Genomic DNA, 23,857 nt, shown 5'->3' on the forward strand with positions numbered 1-23,857 from the left:
TACCGACTCTAAAAATAGTAATAATAATAATCCCACCTATTTATCTAAAAAAGACTCAGAAACCAGACAGACATCCAAGATTCAAACATAAACCCTGAATATTAAGCAAATCACAAACACTGTTATAGCTTTTTCATCCAAAAGTACCGAAACGCTACAATGGGTAAAATACATACACTAAAACACAGACATGTGTTTCACTGAAATGCCAAGGGAGGAGTGAAGCCATCTGTGTAATCAATAACAGGATAGTTATAGATTTTTGCATTGCAGTAGTGAGTCTTTTAAAAGCAAAGGTCAATTATGAAAATAAATTCATTTTACAAATGAAACTGTATTACCTTCAAAAATATTCAAAATTAGATTTACAACATTGGCATTTTAAGAAAATTTTGATTCAGGTTCACATTAACTTTCTTTCGTTTTTAAGCTTAAAACAGTTTCAGTGGTTTATTTTGATGTAAACATATATCCAACAAAATTCTACCATCTATAAATCTGCACCATCTCTCGCAACTTAAATATATTTTCTAATAACTGGTTAATTATGGTTGTCCTTGTAACAAAGTAATAGCATTAAATATAGCTGACTCTTAATTATGAGGTAGCAATTATCAAACAAGGTGCTTGCACTACTTTTGTCCTGCCCATTTTTTTCAATAGCATATGAAAATTACTGAAAAGCGATTTATAGTCATAAACCCTCAGCCCATACCCACCCCCCACACACTGGTGCACTTATACAGCAATTGCTCTGGCTCTCAGCAACAATGGGGGTGGGGAGACTTTATGGGAGAAAATCTAGAAAATGTTAGGTCCTTTACCAAATTCCTGTCCATTTGCCTTAAGCGAAAGTAATTTTGTTAGTTTGCACCTTCTTCACTATGTTGATAGGGGGGGAAAAAAGTGAACCTTTCTGAACCACTGCTACTCTCCCTCCAGTTACTCTGTCATCTCCAGAAAGTCCTTTCTATATAGACTCTTGTTCTTCCTTGCAGCTGATAAGAGAGGAGGATAAAGAAGAGGGGGCTGTAAAATGTGTGTGTGCATTTGACTTCTACTATCTCCTCCTATTTTCTTACTTCTCCCCTTACCCTTTCTTTATCAAGCGCAGCGGTGGCTGCTACTGTGGGCCAAGCATGCCTGTCTTCTCTCTCGGATTGGCTAAAGCAGTGACAGCTTGGATAGCGATTGTACGAACTGAAGCTCCACCCCCCTCATGATGGCCCTGGACCATTCATAAACTAAATAACTCCAGGAAACAGCAAGGCAGGGAGAGGGGAGAGTGGGGAGTGAGAGGTGAGCGAAAGAGAGCTAGAGAGATTTAGAGAGGGGGGAGGGGGGAGAAAGAGAGAGAGATAGAGAGAGAGAGGGAGAGAGAAGAGGAAGGGAGGGAGCAAGGGAGGGAAGAGAGATTAGGAGGGGACAGGGAGAGAGACCTCAGAGGGGAGGAGGGAGAGAGGACTCAGAAAGTGGAATCTGCACAAGCAACCTAAAGGGGGAGGAGAAGAAAAACCCTAGAATCATTATAACTAAACCCCAGATGCAACGCAAGCAAAGACTTCGTCACATTAAAATACATTTTGTGAGGGCCAAGATTATAAATTACGAAGCAGAAATGAATATCAAAGAACTTCCAGCGGTTTGCACCTAGAGAAAAACAAGAAGAACCCACTGCAAACAATCAAGTCCAGTCCAAACAACGCCTCCAGCAGGAAAAGAGGAATACCGCTACAACACGACCCCCTGAGAAGGGACCAGACCAGCACGCTGAGAGCGCAGGACATCTGCACACCTCCGAGGGTGCCGCTGACTCAGTGCACTTCGCTGCTCTCTGGACATTAATTACATCCTTCACCTTACATTTGGGGGAGGGTGAGGAAGGCACTCACCTACGCTGAGTGAAGAAGTCCTACCAGCTTGGGAGACAAGTTTAAGAATGAAACACTGAATGTTTCGCTTTTATTTTTAAATTTACTTTGGCACTTAAAAGACCTCATTTCCAGATTTCTGGACAATCGCGGCAGCAGATTATCTATTCTAAACTAAACCTTTTGTTAACCTGAAGTTTCCTTGTCTTCTCTTTTCCCTCCTCCCCCTTATCTCTCCGGCAAGCACATCTTTATTTTACATATCAAGAGAAAGCAAGAAAGTCCCAGCAGGTACTTTTCTTTTTGAAAGATCACTTTTTTTCCCTCTAATTTTCTGGAGAAGAAAAGGATTTCGGACAGAGGGGAAAGAGAGATCTGGCCGGCTGTAGCATCAGCGGGTCAGCCCAGGTGGAAAACAAGAGTGAAAGTGGGGCTTAAGGGGAACGCACTGCCTCTTTTGCAAGCCGCAGGGCCACCACCAGTGTGTGAGCCTTGGATCCCTCAACGTATTGCGAGACGCCGGTGTATAGCCCGGACCTGTGCCCCAACATGATTGCCGCTCAGGCCAAGCTGGTTTACCAGCTCAATAAATACTACACGGAGCGCTGCCAAGCGCGCAAGGCGGCCATCGCCAAGACCATCCGAGAGGTCTGTAAGGTGGTCTCGGACGTGCTAAAGGAAGTGGAGGTGCAGGAGCCTCGCTTCATCAGCTCCCTGAGCGAGATCGATGCCCGCTACGAGGGGCTGGAGGTCATCTCGCCCACAGAATTCGAGGTGGTGCTCTACCTCAACCAGATGGGCGTCTTCAACTTCGTGGACGACGGCTCTCTGCCCGGCTGCGCGGTGCTCAAACTGAGCGACGGTAGGAAGCGGAGCATGTCTCTCTGGGTTGAGTTCATCACAGCGTCCGGCTACCTCTCCGCGCGTAAGATCCGTTCACGTTTCCAGACGCTGGTGGCTCAGGCGGTGGACAAGTGCAGCTATCGGGATGTGGTCAAGATGATCGCGGATACCAGCGAAGTCAAGTTGCGCATCAGGGAGCGCTATGTGGTGCAGATCACTCCGGCGTTCAAGTGCACTGGTATCTGGCCTCGCAGTGCGGCACAGTGGCCTATGCCTCACATCCCCTGGCCGGGCCCCAACCGGGTGGCGGAGGTCAAGGCCGAAGGGTTCAACTTGCTCTCCAAGGAGTGCTACTCGCTGACCGGCAAGCAGAGCTCCGCGGAGAGCGATGCCTGGGTGCTACAGTTCGGGGAGGCCGAGAACCGCCTGCTGATGGGCGGCTGCCGAAACAAGTGTCTGTCGGTGCTGAAGACCCTACGGGACCGCCACCTGGAGCTGCCAGGCCAGCCACTCAATAACTACCACATGAAGACGCTGCTGCTGTACGAGTGCGAGAAACACCCACGGGAAACGGACTGGGACGAGGCGTGCCTGGGCGACCGGCTCAACGGCATCCTGCTGCAGCTCATCTCCTGCCTGCAGTGCCGCCGCTGCCCACACTACTTTCTGCCCAACCTCGACCTTTTCCAGGGCAAGCCCCACTCGGCCCTGGAGAGTGCTGCCAAGCAGACCTGGAGGTTGGCCAGGGAAATTCTCACCAATCCCAAAAGCCTGGACAAACTATAGGGTGCTGGGGACTGCTTGAAAAGCGATGCAAACGGGAATGCTCTCATCCACCCAACACACGACCAACAGCGGGAACTCCGGACACAAACTTTTATGTAAGCCACCTGAAAGAAACAGGAACCAAGCAGCAGACCTCCTTGAATGCACAAGCCAACAAAAAGAGAGCAACCCGACCAACAAACCAAACAACACAAAATCACATTCTTGCACAAAGTGATCGTTTTCTTCCAAACAATGTGAATTTAAGAGGTCACACAAAAGAAGCAATCGGGCTTTGCCACCACAAAATGAAACCCAAGGTACATTTTCAAATCAATGTATAGTAGTTCTCCCCTTTTCCTTCTCTCCCTTTCTCTCCTTCTCTCTCTCCTTCTCTCTCTCCTTCTCTCTCTCTCTCTCTCTCTCTCTCTCTCTCCCTCCCTCTCTCCCTCCCTCCCTCATTTCATTTTGTTTTGGGTTGCCTGAATGTTGTCACCAAGTGAAAAAAAGTATTTAATTATATGTAAAATTTCTCTTTTAAAAAAAGTTTTGCTGATGTTAAATGTATCTCAGTGCCAATGTCAGACTGTGCTCCTCCCTCTCTTGCACCTCTACCCTCACCCTAAGCAGTCTTGTTGAAAACAGTAATAAAAATATTACTTTACATTGTAATTGACTGTCTGTGGATTGTTCTTAAATGAAGGCAGGTGAGATCACAATTTAAAATTCACAATGTAAAGATGTGAATTTGAGCAGCTAAATACAAGAAGCTGCCATTTGAACTCTAATTTGCAAAATTACAAATACAGCACATTCTGTAGGTTTAATAATACAAGTTCTCACCAAAATCCTCAGAAAAGAGAAAATATTAATTTTTACCCAACTATATAATATGTTTGTACTATAGATTTTAAGATTAAAAGTAGTATCTTCCTTCACACTTGAAAAAAGAACACATTTTATATGGAAAAACAAATTTTGATCCTAATTTTTAAAAGAGAAAATTTTTTTCACATTTAAAATGAAGACATTTGCATTTTATGCCATAATTTTTAAAAATTCACTCTGAGTCTGAAATACAAAGGAAATACTTATGGATCTTTTCTGAAGAGTTAGCACTATCAGTTAACACTTTTCCTTCAATCATTTGTCCTTTTTAAGTTTTAAATAATAAAAACTTAACAGTTAAATCAACCGCACCAAAAATGAATGAAGTGGTTTTAGCAATAGTCCTTTTCCTAGCAAACGGTACTGTGAACAATCCAGATTTATGAATTACTTCAATATTTTAAACTGCTTAGTTATAAATACCAACACTATGGTCATTTTTTTAAATCCCCAGTATTTTTCATGATTATTCTGAAGCTTCTTATAGGCAATTCAAACAAAAAAAAGTTTGGATACAATATTTCTGACCAAAAGAATATTACTGTTTCAAGAATTTACAAATAGGAAAAGTACTTTCTGCTCTTTCTGCCTTTCTATGGTAAAATCCAATATACCCATTACATTTCAACTTTAAGGAAGGTTTCTTTTTAAAACAAGGAAATAAATGATTATAAAGTAATTTGTAAAACTGAAAGTATCCGAAAGGAACTGATTTCTCTTCTTCATATTGGAGGCAACTATGTACTCCATTAGATATGCTAATGATGAGGCACAGGTACAGAATATATGTCAGATGTTATCCTGTAAAATTTATTCTTTAAATTATCCCAGTTTTTAATTTATTGAGAAAATCCATGAATGAGATATAAAGAAAAATTTTAAAGAACAGAGGGAGAAGTGGGGGAGGGAGTATAAGGACGGATAAGCAGCAGGACAACAGGAGAGATGGATGAAAAACAAGGAAGGTACTTAGAGCTCTGGTTCACTTGACCAAACAGGGTTCAGTCATAAGATTTCCTGGTGAAATTTCCATAGTAAAAATAGTTCTAGTCTAGAAATATAAACTTTGATCTTATTAGCTCTGAAATCATCTCCACTCTAAATCTATGTCTTTTCTGGTCTCTCTTCCTGTAGATGCAGAACAAATGCACTGTAATAGTAAGTGGTGCAGACAAACACACTACTTTTTTTAAATAATAAAAATTAATTTATTCTCTGGGGAAAATGTTCTGATTTTTAAGAACGTTTTCAAAGCAAGTAATAGGTCTTACATTTACAAAAAGTAATGATTTAAAGACAATGTTTAGTTTAAAAGATTAAAATAACATCTTAAAATGACCATTTTTTTCACTCTCAAAAGTACTTACAGCATTAGACACGTATCTCCCTCTAATTATCCCAGGAAAAGCTTTTAACTTTTGACAAGAAGAAACAAAATTTCCCCAAATTCAGTATCTTTTCTCCTCCTCATTTAATTTGATGCAACTAAAAAAGAAAACCACTGCAACAACATAAGTGTCCTCACTACAAACAACCTTAAAGCACCAATGTCTATACAAAATAAAAAATTCTTCCAAAAACAGACTGACAAATTGTTCAATATAAATTAGCAGAAGTTTTTATTTCTGTAACGTTAGGCAGATTGCTGTGGTACAAAACAATTTCTGTGACTAAGGTAAAAGATCCCTGCATTGCACAAGCAACAGGGGAAAAATTAATTTAATGATGCTACACAGAATAAGATCAGAGAGAAATAAAAGTTATAACTTCCCCCAAAGGAGCAAATAACTTCAATGAGTCTAATTGCAAAGACTGGCAAAAATTCCAATATTGAGTAAAATTACTTAGATACCTTAAATCACAATTTAGACTTTAAGCCATATATGTCCAAAAGCATAATCGATATTCTGAGTTAAATTCCAGCCTCTGAAACTCACAATACCTACCATAAATTAGAGAATGTAATTCATTTTGGTTACTTTTCTTTCCTAAAGAAACTAAAAAACATTTCCAGACATTTCAGCTCTGTAACAAAGTAAAAAAAATAATGCAAAAATCTGAATTAAAGTTTTCTCTATGCTGGGTTAGCTGAATTATCAAGGTCAAAATGAGCTGTTTCACTGTAGCTTTCCTTTTGTACAATCTACCAAATCCTGTTAAGAAAGGCAGCAATTTCGAAACATTGTGTTAGAAATGCACATAAGACAAGAGATGATCATAAAGTTTTCAATAAAATTATAACATTTTCATCAAGAACTACTTTGAAATACTTCTAAATCACTAAAACTTAATAATTCACATGATTACAAAACCAAAGAACCTCCCACCAATAAATTCAGAATGTATATATGTGTGTATGCATGTATCTATGTATGTAGTATGCACACACAAAAGCTATCAGTGTGTAAAATAAAGTATTCCAATTTTTTAAACCACTTTTCTTTCTACACGATGCTTATTTTGCTCATTTTAAATGAGACTTTCCTCTCAGAACAAATCCTACCATTCACATTCATGAAATAAACCTAATTTGGGCTTTATGGCCTAGCCACAAATGTTTCTTAGTAAAATAAAGTTGCCAAGGTCTGAAAAGTAATCAGAAATACATTTTAAAGGGGAAATTACATTTTCATTTAAGAATAGGAAATTATGCAGTGCCTTGTAAAATCGACTTCAGGTAATGGGAAACAGAGTACCTCATACACACACGAGACACGCATGCACAACAGAGTAGTAAGTCATGAGGACAAAGCAAGGAGAGTGATATATTGGTATTATACCTAGAAAGCAGAAAGGCTAAACAAAATAATTCGTCTCTCGATCTCACTGAATTTTGTAGCTTAATTCACCCTGGACCCTTTGAGGCAAAATATATTTATAGAAGATATTCCCTGAGGTTCTTCCCCCACCCTTCAATGAGCTAATGATAAATGCAATTAAGTGGGAATTGTTTTTGAATCTAAATAAACTTCAAAAATCTAACTAACTGGTAAGGGAGCTATAAGCTAAAGAAAATAGTTGCCTGCAGAGACAGAGAAATCAGCAAGAAATTCAAACTAAGTCTGTCAGATTTTACCAATGCCAATCCTACTTAATAACAGCGCACCATGCCATCCAAAGAAAAATACAATTCCATAAAAATGAAGCCCGCTCCTCATCATCTCACCTTGGGGTCGATATTCTTGAAGTTGGGGTCCTCTTCATCCACCTCAAAATAGAGCTCGGAGGAGGTGACAGAAAGAATGCCCTTTACTACAACAGAGGGGGCCACAAGCTGAGCTGGTGTGCTCAGGCTAACAGGACCTGCCAAAAGGAAAAGGCAAGCTGCGTAAGTTGGAATCACATTTTTCAAAAATTCAAATAGATTCAAGCAGAAATTTTATTTAATTTAAAAATTCTCAACCCTAGCACCAAATTGCCTGCCAACTCCTACACAAATTCTGTTGTGCCCCCCAAATTTCCTCTGAAAATGCAAAGTTAGGGTTCTCATACTAAGAGATTTATAACAGGCAAATAATGATAACAGTAAGCTAGGATGCAATTATTTTACTGGGAGTCTGCAAAGCTTTGGTCTAATCTGGAAAAAAGGGCAGCTCTGCCTAAATAAGTCCATCCACATTCCATTTAGAAAACAAGCCTCAGGCTATCAAACAACATGGAACAACAACCAGCAGCAAGGAGGACTCAATAGGCTCCCAAGGCCAGAGGTTAGTTTAGAGTTTGGCTGAGGCATGATTATAAAAAGATCACTAGCTTATTAGCAAAGTGAGAAACATTACACCATATTCTCTGGTAAAGATTTTGTGCCAGGCTGACACAAAGCCTCTTCCGTAATAACTTTCCCCGTGAAAGATTGGTAAAAATACTTATTTTCTAAGCCTGCCTTTCCACTGTTAAATTTTGTTCAGTGCTTCCAAATCTAATATTAGTGTAGTTCAGGGACTCTGGGAGTAAACAGCTGGAGGGTGGGTTTCCAAGTGAATGAATTTTTATTGGAATAATCAAATCTCCACAGGGCTTATCAAAGAGACAAATCAGCCTGCTACTGAAAACAATAGATTCAATACAGATAGAAAAGCACAAAGTATATTAGAGCTAAATCTAAAATAACTAAAAATAATGATTATATTATATATACATATAGATTTATGTAAAGATTCGATATAGTAAGAAATTGAAATCCCATGTCAATTCTTCATTGTACAAATCCTATAGGTGAAGAAAACAGCAAGAGAAGATTGACACTTAGAGGTCTGAATTAATACAGTGCCTATAAACACAGCACACCTATTCAGGTAATCAATGGGTGAATAAGTGTTTCAAAATTCAGATGAATTGACATTTCTATCGATTGTTAGAAGGGTGTTGGTCCTTAATCTCGCATCAATCTTAATGTGTGCCAGTAGGACAATAGAAGGGATGCTCTGCAGAGATCAGAGCAGGTTTTGCCCTCTCTTCCCAATGTACAAAGACATTGTGTCTGCAGATGGGCAGCAGATAGCTACGAACAGCCATGATTTCCCAAAGCTCATCCCTATAAATGGATGAAATAAGCAGCTATGTGTTCTTTTGCTGTCTCCTTTGCCCTCTGTACATTAGCATGTAATCCTGAGAAGAAATAACATTTTTTCAATCACTCTCAGACATTCAATTACAGGGTAAGCAGACAGCTGCAGGAGCTAGGCCAGCCTAGGTCCTAAAGAAGACCCCTGACAATTTCCACTTCATTTCTAACCCACACCACTTTATTAGTGTGGATTACTTCCTAATCCTATTGCCATTGTCAGGATTATATAATTAAACTCCCCTTTCACCTCTATTACTGTATGAATGTATTACTAGTAGCAAGAATAGAAGCAAAATAAAGGAGGAGGAAATGGGTAAATGGATATGAAGGAAAAGACTAGAGAATAGCATTGTCCACCTTATTCTCCATTCCTGTCCTAAGTCCCTCACACTATGCTCCAATTAATTTTACTTTACTTTACATAGAGGTCCACAGGTCATCAGAAAAGATGCTATTATGCATTTTGGCTTTTCATTGCCATTCACTGCATAGTAGCACAGGTTGAACATATATGTCATTAAATATAAGATTTCTAATGCTTTTTCTCTTAAATGAAAATGATCAAAACAGGTTATATAATTTTCCCTAAAGAAATCATAGAATCTTTCAGACTTTCCTCATAGAGGGACAGAGCCACAGGCATTAAAAAAAAAAAAAAAAAAAAAAAAGCCATTTAATGAATGACTAAAATTTTAGGCTAAACAAGAGAATTTTTCCCATTAGGGAAGTAAAAGTGAAAATCTGCAGAGTACAAATCAAAATTCTTACAACAGGTAAAATATGTGAATCCTGTGTAAAGCCACAGCATTCCTGAAATGGGTTTTTGAGGGAGTTAAAGGTATATGCAGCATGTTCACTAAGATCTGTAAATCAAAGCAAATAGCTTATCTGCCTCGAAGCTTTATTTACAAAATAATTGGCAGAATTCTACTTATAACTCTCACATTACAGAGATTAGGTAACTCCCACGGAATGGGTGAAGCAATTTTGTTTTGTTGTTGCTGCTTTTAAACTTTTCTTTCTTTTTCAGTGAAAATAATTCATTAAAATGAGCAGGGTGGAGACCGAACAGCATAAGAAAATAAAGGATAAAGTGTTGCAGATTAGTGGAAAATGTTTGAGGGCACAAAAAATTTTTATCTTGTGTAATTGTGGGTGTAAACTTGGTAGTCCTAGTGGTCACCGCTGAAAAAGTAAGTAATTAGATGCTTATTGGCACAGAGCAAGCTGAAATATCTGCACAAGCACTGAATTTACCGGTGAAATTCTCTAAGTCTTTCTCATCCACGGATGACAGAGTGTCGTCGTCGCCTTCAGGGAGGATCTCGTTTTCTGAGTTCTGATTTCCTAAGGCCTGACTCCTGATGGACTGTTTTCCTTTAGCAAGGATATCTTCATCTGCAGCTGAAATGAGAAGGAAACAAAGCTGTCCATCAGCCCCCGAAGAGCACTTTGGCAGAGGGGCAGGGAACTGTGGTAAGGCTACGTGGGCAATCATTTGCACAGGGAGTCATCCACACTGGGGAAAGTGACTGGGATGGCAGGCATGATCCTCCTGACAAACGGGATTCCCCAAACCTAGTCTAATGTTACCCTGAACAAGCACCCTAATCCCATTAAATCTGACCCTTGCACCGCTCACTGAACCATTTATTTACTCATAGTTAGGGCAGGAGAAGGTTCAAAAGCAGCACATTTTTGGAAATTTGTCAACAGAAAAAATCAGAACCTATTTTTACAAATAATACCTACATAACACTGAAAAATAAGGAAGACCGATTCACATTCCTGGGATAATATAGTGATAAACATTTTGAAATATTTGGGGAATGACTGTGAAGGAGAATCCAGAAGGAATAAGAGTCAGAGCTAGGAGAGAGTCACAGCCAATGAGGACTCAGGCCAGACCCTGAAGCCATATCTGCCACTCATAAAGCTCTAGCAGTTCTTAAGGCTGTGTTCTCTTCCTCTTAACTCCACCCTCCCTCCTTCCTTCACCTTGCCCTTGCCCCACCCCCGCACCCCACCCGCACCCCCACTTCAGTCCTTAGACAAATATCCAAGAGCAAGGCAATGTGGAAACTAAGTGGAGGCTCAAACACTACCTCCTCCCTGTGTTTAAACTAAAGGGCTAAGACACCCCGGGGGCAAACATAACAGAGAGCCTGGGATGAGAGGCAACTGGGCAAAGAGCCTCATGCTGCCTGAGCTGCAGCAGCCTGTGGAGAGCAGCAGACTAGAAGGCACTGTTACAGGCTGCTGGACGCGAGGCAAAGGAGGGAGAGCTTGCAGGAAATCCGAGGAGTGAAGCAGCAGCTCTGCGGAGCACCTACAGCCAACAATGGAACCACAGACAGAAGCTGAGGTGCAGCCAAAAGAAGAAACACTGATACTCAAAATACTGACTTCAAAACCCCAAGTGCCTCCAGTGAGACTCTGCTGCTTTGAGGAGCTTTCTCCCTAGGAAATACATAAAAGCAGATACTGACTGCTGGATTCTGATTTTTAAAAGCTCACTGTGTCACGTAAGGGAAAGTTTAGCATCCTCCTTCCATCCCTGGTGTCCAGCTAGGGAAATCCCAGAGGCAAAGCACCTGGTCTGCCCAGGCAGCAGCTATTGATATGGAAATCAGATGGACGGGTGTTTTGCTCCACTGCAGTTTCTGCCCAGGCATAAGGCCCAAAACCCACAAAGGATAAAGCCCTCAATTTGCAATAACATGACTAATATTTATCTGTCATTTATGCCAATAGTTAAACTATATGTGTTACCTGGTTAACCTGAGAAATCAAAGGTTCGTTGAGATGAATAGGTAAGGTTATGGATAACTTTAAAAGGTATAAGTTTATTTTTGTCATTTATTGTGAGTTCACCATGTATATCATTTACATACAATATGTATGGCACTACTTAAAAGAACATAGGTGCCTTCTATTAAATAACGAAGTCATGGAAAAAAAAGCTTTCATTATTTAGCTCTGAATACCCTTTTATGGGTAAGTAAAATCTTATTTTCCTATGCTGCACACATATGAAGGTCTCAATAAATATTTGGAAAACAATTTAAGAATCCATTTTAAATGGCTTTATATTTTTAAAAGCTACAAAGAAATATACCCAAACCCAATACTTTTAAAGAACATAGCAGTATATGTTTTTATGTCATTGCTTATATTTCAAGTATTTGTTTCCTTACTTTGAAATCATAAACACTGCCCTTAAGTCCAAACAAGACCTTTTTCAATTTACTATCAATTTTACTAAAAATAAATTGGTCACTGATAAATACAAGAGAAATCACCATTTTCTATATTTTCTTATAAAGTACATTACAACAAATTAACAACTACCAGTCAGATTTTAGTATAAAATCAGCATGTTACGTTCTCATTTCCTGGATTTAAATTCCTTCTTCTAAGCAGAAATAATAATAATGCTAACATTAAACAACACTTATCATGTGTCAGGGAGTGTTCAAAGCACTTTACATATTTAACTTATTTAATTATCATAAACCTCTTCTATTTCTCTTTTTCAGATGAATAAACAGGCTCAGAGAAGGAACACAGCTACTGAGAAGTAGAATTAGGAGTCTGTGGCCCCAGAATCTGGGCTCTTAACCACTATACAAATATTAATGCACATGCAACTTACTGATTATCTTACTAATTCTTACGTTTCTCATAGTGCATTTTAAAAGGGGAGGTCAGAATTATAACAAAAAAAGTAAAGAATAAAAAAATGTTCATTTCCAAACCTAGATCTGATGAATATATGACAAACACATCAAAAACAACTAAATTCAACACCTTGCTCATTACTTCTCTGATTAGTGCCATACATGTTGTAAAGTGTGCCAAGCCTACTTGGGAAAAAAAAAGAGATAGAAAAACCCCTTTAATCTGCAAACATTTACAAAAAAAAAAAAATTAGAGAAGCCAGTGGCAATATAAAATAGCTCAGTAAATAAATTCACATTTACTTAAATGACCATTAAATATAATTTTTTATCCCTTGCAACTGGAATTTAAAATTCTTTAAATGTTTTCATCATGCTGACATATTAAAACACAGAAACTTCTGAATTAAATAAAATTTTATGAAAAGAAGTTTAAAGTATTCTAGGCCTACTATATGCATACAAACACGCACTTTTTATTTATTTACTTATTTTTACAAGCTCAGATTCTGGAATTGTTCAACCTTAACTGAAAAACCTCTTGTCATGGAAAATATGCAGCTTACTGATATTTAGAATGGTTTTCCTGTAATTAACTCCCCCTTGAGGATTTTAAGTTAGCAGCAGTAAAATTACCAACAGTACTCTAATACACACCACATGCGCTGGCATTCAATTCTCAATGGTCTAATAGCTTTCTGCAAAAGAACTTTTTTTTTTTCAAAATTAGAACAAAAATGCCCCAAACATAAAATAAAAGATAATTATCATGTTTATGTGCTGGGAAAAGTATATTTTTAACTTTTGTTTGCCTTATACTCAATCAACCATCGAAATAAGTATCAACTCTTTTGATGTGAGTATATTCTACACTTTATAAAAGTTTCATTGAATGAAGTCAGAACATATTTTTGGTTCAGTTTTAAAGCTTGATTCAGATCTTTTTCTGGCTAATCAAATTATTGCCAAAGATGGTAACTGTTTAAATTTTTATATCACTATTAACAGATTGCCTTCATCTAATCTTACATTTTACTCTGGTTTAATATTTATACTAACTTAATAACTAGAGTACAATTGTTACATAAATTGGATAAATTTGTCAAAAATGCATTCTTTGAATCATGACTTTAGATTCACTGAAGCTAAGAGCAATGAGAGGAATCAGAGAGAAGCTGGTCCTCAACATGTAAAGTTCAGGTTTTTCAGAGCTAGCACTGGACATGAGTTGATTGATCCATTCAACACAGGCTAGGTAAGTAAAATTAAAACAGAATAAAAACATGGAAAACTGTTCCATCTATGATATAAATCTCCTTTTAAAAGTCCACTGCTCAGTGAACTAGTAATCAATAATCCATATTACAGTAAAACTCTAAACATTAAGACTTACCATTTTATTTTTTTAAAAATTACTGCTGAAATAGCAGTGACCTCAAATGTATATAAAATAAATATGGGAATCCACTTAGTGTGATGTGAAGTACACAGCATAACTGTTTATTCTGAACAGAACAAAATAGAATATCTTATACACAACTATTTTCCTAAAATAATTCCACTTTATATAGTTTGTGCAGTGTCCAAAGGGTACCAAGTTAAGAAGATTTACCCTAGGAAAAATTGGTGGAACTACAAAGAATGATGAGGAGAACAAACCAAGTTCATCTCCTAATAATCCCAGGTTCCCTGAAAGTGTTAGACAGAGACCCTAATAGATGTTGAATCGTAAAAAGAAAGAAATAGTATCTGGTAATATTGAAGTTATGAGAGAATGGTATCATTTAGGACCTTTACATGGTCTGTCATCCCTACAAAACCAGATGTGGTACTTGTATCATTCTGTATGATTACAACATACTGTTTAAACTATGTTAAATCCTCCTCATATATTTCTATTAACATGCACAGCCCTACAAAATAAAAATGTCTTGAATTCAATAGGATTCTACTGCTAAATTCTTTCAGTGTTTGAATTAAACCCAATCTTTCTACCATTTGAAACATGTTTCATGTGGCTTTAATTTGAATATAAAATGCCCATTATATTTAACAATGGATTTTAGAAAACAGCATAGCACAATGGTAAAAAAAAAAAGAAAAAAAAATCTGATTAGTCATTGGTTAACCTGGGCTCAATCATACATTTACCAAGTATTATTTTGGCCTTTTCAAAATTCCTCTGTTTGCTTTTCTGTAAAGAATAAAGTTAAGACTAAACTTTACCCTAAGTTCTTTCCAAATCTAAAATGCTGTGGTAATAAATAACTGATAAGCTGGGCTCTGAGCATTAGGAGAATGTTACTAATCATTACAACTCATTTCAAATAAAAATTAAACCTATAAAATGGAAGAAAATGCCCTGAAGAATCAAATATCCACATCTGCTTGCTGCTGCTAATTTCCATAAAGAATATTTAATCATAGAAGGAAGTATTGGTTTTAATTTTAAAATATGACTCAGTTTCTGCAAAGTTAAAGAAATCTCCCATTATAAAGTGACTTTTATAAATAACCACTTTGGAGGGTCTCTCTTTGAAAAATTACCTAAAGCCCTTTTCCCCAAGCCAGTTAATGTGAACTTGGGAAGGGCAATTAAATTGTCAGAATTAAAAAATTTGTTTTTAACTAGAAGGTAGCCAGAAGTAGAGTCATGGGGCTAGTATTGATCGCCCGAACAGAGAACATCACTCTTCAGGTATTTACTCTGCCACCTTTACACCAGAGGCTTTCCTTCAAATCAAATCAATCCATAAAAAAGATGGCTCTTACTACTAAAATACATAACTAATCTCCAATGGCATTTCTATTTAGATGCCGTCCTTTAATAAAGATAATATAATTTATTATATTTTAAGATACTGCATTTTCAAAATGTCCTGTCTCCTTAGTTAAATAAATTATAAAAAAGTAAGAAGTTATAAAACCGAGTCATTAGCCAGTAATATCTATTTTAAATATTCAAATTCCACATGAGAGCATAGTATTTATCCATGCTAAATTCTGTAATTTCAACTGCTTTTTGATCATATTAATTGTTTTATTTTGCATTCTTGACTCTTACTATGTTTATTTTCATTAGCTTTCTGTTGTTATTAAGTTAGGAATAAAAAACAAAGACTTATAATTAACACAAAATTAAAAATGAATGTCAACTATAAGATACTTTAAAAATATTTTAAAATTAAGCTCTTTGCTTACATAACATATTAGCATAAATTATGATGACATCAAACAATACTATAGCACAATCCATGTGCTGAGTTCCAAAATTGTCTAATATTTCTTTATTATTTAAAATAAAAGTGACATACAAAGTATGATTAGAGCTTCTATCTTTTTCAAAAAATGTTATGTTAAATATGACATATCTTCTTAATTGGAAGACCACTGAAGAATCTCCTATACATTTAATTAGTTCTTTAAAATATACATTTCAGATTTAAATTTTTGTTTTTAATCTTTTCAGAGCCTTTTAAGTATTAAAGTGTTACCAAGTAGAAGGAAAACTGCATAAAATGATTAAATATACTTCCCTCTCTCAATGTGAAAGTACATAATAAAATACAGATAAGTAATTAATATTATATTAATCTTTCAATTACTATTTAGACCATTAGAGTGAAATCTGCTTCTATATAGGATTAAAACATCTTCATTAAATGATAGTAAGCATTTCTAATACCATTTTTAAATCAGCCTTAGTATTAAAAAAGTTGTCATGATAATTATTTTAAAATGTAGAATTCAACAATAAAATATAAATTGATTCATTATAAGGAAGCTTATAGTCCCCAAAATGGCTAAATATACTATTTTTGAAAAAATAGATTTTAATAAGCTCTGTAATTAAATATATTCCACAGATTTTAAAGTCAGTTACTGATATTTCAGATAAAGAGACTAACAGTTTGCCTCTGTGCAATTTTAGAAAACAATCCCTTTCTCCAAATATAAAAGAAAAAATTTTCATAAAAGCATCTTATTTTCATTCATTGACTGCAGAACTCACAACTCAATGTGAAATGTCAGTTAAGAAGACAGAAAAATACTTATTAAATTTTAAGTGCACATGGTAACAACTGTTTGAAAAGGCTAAAACCACAAAAAGGCTGATTTTTCAATGTAAGGGTCATTAACCAAAAACAAAAAAATAAAAACAGTAAAGAAGTGTGTGTGTGTGTGTGTGTGTGTGTGTGTGTGAAATCTCTAACACCACATAAAAAGTCCATGAACCTTAAAAGCAAAAGTGGCCTAATTAATTCTACATCTTATTTCTCCTTCTCCACCTCCTGCAGTTGAAGATGTAGGGCTCTGAGACTATTATTGCTTTTAGATCACTTTGTTATTGACTAGTCTCTGTATGATCATTTATTTTAAAGGACTGATGTCACATTTGGTGTTATATCTGATGACATATTGTGGACATTTTCTTCCAGAAATGGCTCTTTAAGGCTGAGTGCAAGAGGTTAAGCTGCCTGACTGAGGCCAAATCTAAGACCACAGACTTTTAACCTAAATTCTCAATATCCTTATTTATGTAAGTTAACATGTATTTTGTATACTGGACACTATCGTTTAACCATAAGCTGATGCATATTAAACTAATCCCTCCCAAAAGAGAAAATAACACTATTCCTTAACTTATTAAAAAAAATAGCCAATTTTTATTTTATAAAATCAATGTAATTTTACTATGGAGAGGGACATTTTCTTCCTTAATCAATATATCTTAATAGACTTTCAAAAATTATAAAATATTAAGTGAAACCATATGTCCAAAGAGAATAAATTATCAAACCCAAACGACTTTTTCAGTTTTTCCAATTTGCTCATCAGGCTTCTACCTAAACTGAATCATAGTGATATGCATTATATCAAAATAGGAAAAGTGTTTTGTTAAGCTCTGATAAGAAGATGATGCAGAACAGGAACGTTTGAAAATAATGCCTATTCTCTTCTTCCAGGAGTCATTTGTCACAACCACCTACAAATCAAGGCTCAGAATGTATCTAGCCACTTGGACATTTATTACCACATCTCTCACTTCATAATCTCATGCTAAAATACCCTGGTTGAGGGAAAACCATACGCACACAACAGAACCTGGAAACCTATTTGGTTTGTAAATGCTGTCTTTCTGTTATTCATGGATTTAAGGCAGGCTTCCTGGATTAATCCACTCAAAGCTGAATGTGTCATTTAAAAGGAGAAATATTTTATCCTCCTGCTCTGAAACAAAGGGTCTATATTAAGTAAGTTTTGCATGTGAACATAATAAATAAATATACCTGACACCATAATTTAATAGGACCCTACACTAACTATAAAAAATGTAACTTCTCTTTCTGAGGTAACTAGGAAATGTGGTGTTGGACCATTTTACAATGCCTTGTAATAATGAAGGTATGCTCTTCATTACCAAGTACTGTACCTGCTGCTACTGGCAAGGAGTGGTTTATACACTGACCATGTTCCACGGCTGTTTTTAGTGTCGCTTCAGGATGTGTCGATCCTAGAGGGTTACGCACAAATCGTCGCCGGCGCCGCAAGTCATCTTCCCAGTAGTCAAGGCGCCAGAACTCACGAGGACGACTACAATGAAACAGAGAAGCCACATATGTTAGCAATTATCAAACAGCGTGGTAGCACTGAATTTCTGCATAAAGCTCTCCTTGTTTGCTCTGCCTTTTTTTTTCCTCCCTTTCCTCTTAATTCTCCCTCCACCTCACACTCCCCTTTCTGCAATCTTTAACTTAGGTATGTCCTTGAAAATAACAATATCACCTTCCAGTCTAAGGAACTCCTTTTCCTTTTTCTTGGAAGGTGAAATGAGCACTAAATACATCATTTTGAAATGAATTGCTGACAGTGTGATCAGTTTCCCCACACTCTAGTGGCATGTGCTCTGATTTCAGCCTCATTTCAGCCTCAGCAGGGCACCTTTCTCTGTGGCTGCATTTATAAACCAGAATAGGGAAAAGGCTATTATAAATATGGTATAGCATTACCTATATTAATCAAAGTCTGTCCCCCTTCATTTTTCTTCCTAATTTGTGCCTTTTTACACAAGGTCAGTAAATCATACCATGAATTCTTGGTCCAGAAAGTGTTAACTTTAATGAATATCTCAGTTACATGGTTATGTATGTGATAATAAAATATTACTCTGTTTAGATGTGCAGGAATTTAATTAAAATAATCTCTTAAAATATTCATTACATTTAGCCCCTGAGGCTTAGAACAACACAAGAAAATGCATTTCTTTTCCATTTACTGTTTTTAAATAAACCATTCCTATAGAGTGAAATAGCAATCTATTTTCAAGCAAATCAGATTGGATTTCTGTTTTATGTAGTCTGTTTTTATATTTAATTAAAAACTACATGCTATATGATGTGCAATAATTGCTATATCAAAAGCATGCTTTTGGAAATGTATTTTTTTAAAGGGTTCACTCATTTCAAGTTCTATATTTTCCCCAATTATGTAGATGTTGTACATGGCAATGTATAAATGTCAACTTTCTCTCCTATTAACTAATCGTGATCTAACATGCTGGAAAATATTTTATAAAGAAAACACTAATAGTAAGGAAAAAAAATCTCTGCAGAATGTATTTATTCACTATAGGTACACGGCATGAAAACCTATGGGTCTCGATAATGAAATTTTTAAAATTCATAATCAAAATTTCTGCAAGGAATGTCTAATACAAAATAAAATCTCACTTGTGTTTCATGAGCTAATAAAATTGTACCTGTCAGCTTTGACAAATTAGTAGTCTTGACCAATTGACAGTCCCAAAATACCCACATAAAAGTTACCCATTTTGATGTTTTAAAGATGGTACAAAATTCAAAAGATTTATAAATAAGTACTTAATTAAAAATTATCCCAAATTAATAAAATGATAGGTAACAAACAGTATATTATTTAAAGAAAATATATTTTTTAAAATAATAGGAATAGGAATATTTTTAAAAAAATAGGAATCCATGCTCTTTTCTGAGAATGCTGGATAGACACGAACACCAAAGATTTCCTTTGTTGATTTGATCATGCATAAAGAGGAGATATAATGCAATCAAAATGGAGTGCCAAAGAGTGTAAGAATTAAAGACCTCAAAAGAAAATTAAAAAACTCTTTTATCCTTCTTTGTTATTTTGCTGTTTAAATTTTAAATGAAAAATAATGTTATCATTTAAAAATAAATAAAGAATACCTACAGAATATACACACAAGCAAAAGACAACAGTTGTTTGATCTCAATTAATGAAACAAAATTCTCCTTAGGTGAGAGGGGAAAAGGCACACAGATGGCTCTGTGCTTGGCTTTGATAGTCATGGAGCTTGGATAGCCACTTCATCATTCTGCCTACCTACATTTATCTGTTAAAATTATTATCAAATATCAGCCAGGATGCAGTCGTGAATCACAGGCTGCTCCTCGTCTTCAGGGGAATGATACAATGAGGGTCTATTCATCAGTGCGGCAATCGGCACAAGTAATTAGTTCCCTAGACTGAGATCCCCTACAAGGCCTATTTCAGTCAGCACCACAAACATATGACCATGTAAAGCTAATGAAAGCTGCTAAAATTTGTTAACCTTTTCTGCCATCAATCCTTCTAATATTCCATGCTTCAGTATTATGCAAAGGTGGTAAATTATTAATTCGTCATTCATCCATCCTTCTGAATTTTGAATCAAATTAAACTATGTCATTCTTCTTGATAACAATTAAAATTATAAGAGCTGCTATTACAAAATTATTACTAAATTAGGTAACAACAGATTGTAGTATAATGCATGAGAGTGAAGTCAAACCGAAGGCTAATAATAAAGTGTGTATAGTGGTTTTGTCATACAGTAGAAAAAAATAGAGGAATTACAAAATCACCCACAAATTATCAAGTAACTGGAAGACAGCATGTATAAGAATAATAATCAAAATTAGAAGCAAGCAGAACTATAATATTTATGTCTGTGCTCTTTGACACTAACAAAAATGGTCACGATGATGACATTTGGCTGAAACAAAAGCCCCAACACATCAGGTCTGAGAATTTGTTTGCATAGTAAAAAAATGTTTAAGATAAGGTTTAGTTGCACTAACTATGTATTTCTGTCTTCAAATGTAAATATTTTACCAAAACTAAAAAATACTTAGCTATAACCCAAACAGAATGAAGAACTTTATACCTCAACATAATCTGTACAATAAGCGATATCCTCAAGACTATATTTTCCATACAAGTCATCTACTTCCTGTACAACGCTTTAAAGTAATCTGAAGACAAAGCGAACACCACTTATTTCAGATCACAAATCTAGAATGAATTACAAAAATCACCTAGAGAGACCAACACTTTCAATGTATTTTTGAGAGTCTCTCCATATAAAAGCACTGTGCTAGGTGACATAGGATGAAACCCCCAGAGAAGTTACTCATAATGGAATACTTATTGGCCTCATCTGAAACAATAGCATTTATCACCCAATTTCTGTTGGTGAGAGTAACACATGTTCTTTGGACAGAAGTCCTACTCATTTTTTCAGATGAGGGTAATTACAAGCATGTTTAAAGTCACTTACATAGTAACAAAACTGGGCCTAAGAGTGTAATGTTTTGTCCTCTCCACCCTAACTCCCTCCAACAACTTATACATTCAGTATATAAAATTCTATCTCCCCAAAAAGAGGCATGATTTGTCATTTGAGAAAAGATCAGAAAGGAGAATGTGTAGTTTTCAATTATCAACATACTGTAACTTCTGATCATCCACATAAAGATTTCACTCTCATTTAAGAAATATTGCCATCCCCTCCCCCAAAAGCCCCTGCTAGGAGAAGCAGGATAAAAAAATGGCAAACTTGGCATATTGACCCAACTTTTTCCCCATAAGGTTATGAATTAACAAAACAAATTATTGTATTTTTTAGAGTTACTATCATGGTATGGTTAGTAAAATTAACAGGACTCCAAGTATTCAAACAGACGGTGGAACAAAAACAAGCATGGATGAGAAGTCATTTATTCTGAGGCCTTACAAATATGTCTAGGTCACTATATAGTATACCTCTACCTCTCTATATTATGTATCTACTCCCCAAAATTATATTAATAGTACATGATGCCAACATCCACAAACTTCATCCTTATCCATTTCCACTAATAACTAAAACTAAGATCACAAAAATGATTGAAATTAAGGATGTGAGCCTGAGATCTATAAGATCTAGAAATAAAGCCTTTCCTATAAAAGGGGCTATCATTAGGTCCCCTATCAATACACAGCCTCCAAGTCTCAAATCTTTGACTAATAGGAATACATGCGTCTTTGAAAGTTGAGGGTGATACTGAAATTAAATGTTCTAACTTTTATTTCTAATGATTTCTCCACATGTTTGGCCTAATGTCAAAATCTGAGATTAAAATTACAAGGTAGTTCTAATTGTCTTTTTCTAATTATAAATCATCTAATTATATTTATAAATGTAAATATTTTACATTTATGTGTTTGTATACACACATCTTTAACATATCACTACAATCTATACAGAAAAGAATACAAAATGCCATTTTATATATACAAAATATATATTTTCTGTTCAACAAACACAGAATTGGATAGACTACTGAAATAACTCTTAGAAGAAAACATAACTCAAGCACAGATAGCAATTTATTCCCTTTCCTAGGCCCACTGTGGTTAGTGAATTGGTCAGGCAAAACAAATGAATAAGAACAGGAAAAATGAAAATCAGTTTGAAAAGGTAAAAGTATTAAAAAAGAGAATCAAGCTCTGGCGAGGTGGCTCAGTTGGATGGAGCATTGTCCCATACATCAAAAGGTTGTGGGTTCAATCCCCAACTAATAGATGTTTCTCTCTCTTCATCTCTTTCTCTCTCTCTCTCCTTTCCTCCCTCTTTAAAATCAATTTTGAAAAAAATACACATATATCCTCAGGTGAGAGTTAAAAACAAACCTCACAGAGAATCAATAACTAAGGTATGACCCACATTCTTCCTCTAATAGTTGAATGATTCAACCAAAAATAATCTATTATTTTCCACACGTAAATTATAGATTTTTTAAAGTTCATTTTTCCTCAAAGAAAGTATGATAAGCCAGTTAACAATGTATGAATAGATAAATATTGAAACAGAATTCTAAACTATTTTCTAATAACAATGATTGACTCTTTCTTTACCTTGAGCCAGATGCTAGGGATATAAAGACTATTAAGATATTGTCCCTAATTAAGAAGCACAAATGTGGCACAGTAGTTAAGAGTGTTGTTAGCCTGCAGACAGATGGGTTTCAGGTTCAATGTCCAGTCAAGGGCAAGTACCTGGAATGTAGGTTCAATCCCTGGTCCAGGTCAGGGCACATAGGGAAGGCAACCAATCAATGTTCTTTCACATTGATGTTTTCTCTGTGTCTCTCTCTCTCTCCCTCCTATTCTTTCTCTCTTCCTCCTACCCTCCCTCCCCCACCTCCTCCAATACTCTTTCCCTCCCCCTTCCAGTCTCTAAAAATATCCTCATGTGATAAATTAATTAATTAATTAATTAATAGTACAAACTGGTATTTACAAAATAGTCACTGGGATGTAAAATACACATAGGAAATATAGTCAGTAATATTGTAATAACTATGTGTAATGCCATGTGGGTATTAGATTTATGGGGGAAATACTTCTTAAGTTATATAAATGTCTAAACACTATTCTGCACACCTAAAACTAATATAGTACTGAATGACAACTGTAATTGAAAAATAAAAAATAAAGCCTTCAAAAAAAGATACTGTCACTGACCTGGTGGACAAAACAAATGTGAAAATAAATAATAATAATTCAAAAAAACATGTATGATAGAGCAGAACTTTATTAAGTGGCTATTAAACTGCACAATTCCAGGGAACATGGTTCAAATCAAAATGTGTGTAAGTGGCACTTCTGGAGTTGTACAATGCTTGGCTTGCATTGCTATATGAAGGCTGTGTGAGAACAATAGGGTGCTATGAGAATGTCTATATTTTTCCCTCTCCATACAATGCTCATGCTCCTCTCTCTGACAGTTAAATCTAATCTTGGAGATAGGAACCTGAACAAGGTACTTCCAATGCTATCAGTAGCAGTCACATGGTCAGTACTTATTCCTCTGCTACAGGAAAAGGTGTTCAGACCAGAGAACAGATATGGTTGTCAAAAAACAGGCAAAACTCAAAATG

The 23,857-nt window shown here is 35.9% G+C and overlaps 2 protein-coding genes across 5 annotated transcripts in view; one reads left to right on the top strand and one right to left on the bottom strand.

Moving 5' to 3' along the window:
- Positions 1–23,857, bottom strand: part of LRBA (LPS responsive beige-like anchor protein) — a 554,804-nt gene that overhangs the window by 214,652 nt on the left and 316,295 nt on the right. For 3 of the 4 annotated variants that reach the window (XM_070415300.1, XM_070415299.1, XM_070415302.1), the window contains 3 exons: positions 18,049–18,209; positions 10,192–10,338; positions 7,534–7,670 (listed from right to left, as the gene is read on the bottom strand). In XM_070415300.1, the coding sequence (XP_070271401.1) occupies positions 7,534–7,670; positions 10,192–10,338; positions 18,049–18,209 (445 nt within the window). The remainder of the gene's footprint in view (positions 1–7,533; positions 7,671–10,191; positions 10,339–18,048; positions 18,210–23,857) is intronic. The other variant, XM_070415301.1, reaches the window with a different exon arrangement.
- Positions 1,384–4,151, top strand: MAB21L2 (mab-21 like 2). Its single transcript, XM_070415298.1, has one exon. It carries the CDS (start codon positions 2,421–2,423, stop codon positions 3,498–3,500), a length of 1,080 nt encoding a protein of 359 aa, XP_070271399.1. The 5' UTR covers positions 1,384–2,420; the 3' UTR covers positions 3,501–4,151.

This window comes from Myotis yumanensis, unplaced genomic scaffold (genome assembly GCF_028538775.1).
Source record: "Myotis yumanensis isolate MYYU_CA2020_CCGP unplaced genomic scaffold, mMyoYum1.0.hap1 SCAF_5, whole genome shotgun sequence".
NCBI classification, from domain to species: Eukaryota; Metazoa; Chordata; class Mammalia; order Chiroptera; family Vespertilionidae; genus Myotis; species Myotis yumanensis.

Bases quoted from the DNA above. Each gene is read 5' to 3' on its own strand.
- MAB21L2 (XM_070415298.1), top strand. From the start codon at position 2,421: ATGATTGCCGCTCAGGCCAAGCTGGTTTACCAGCTCAATAAATACTAC.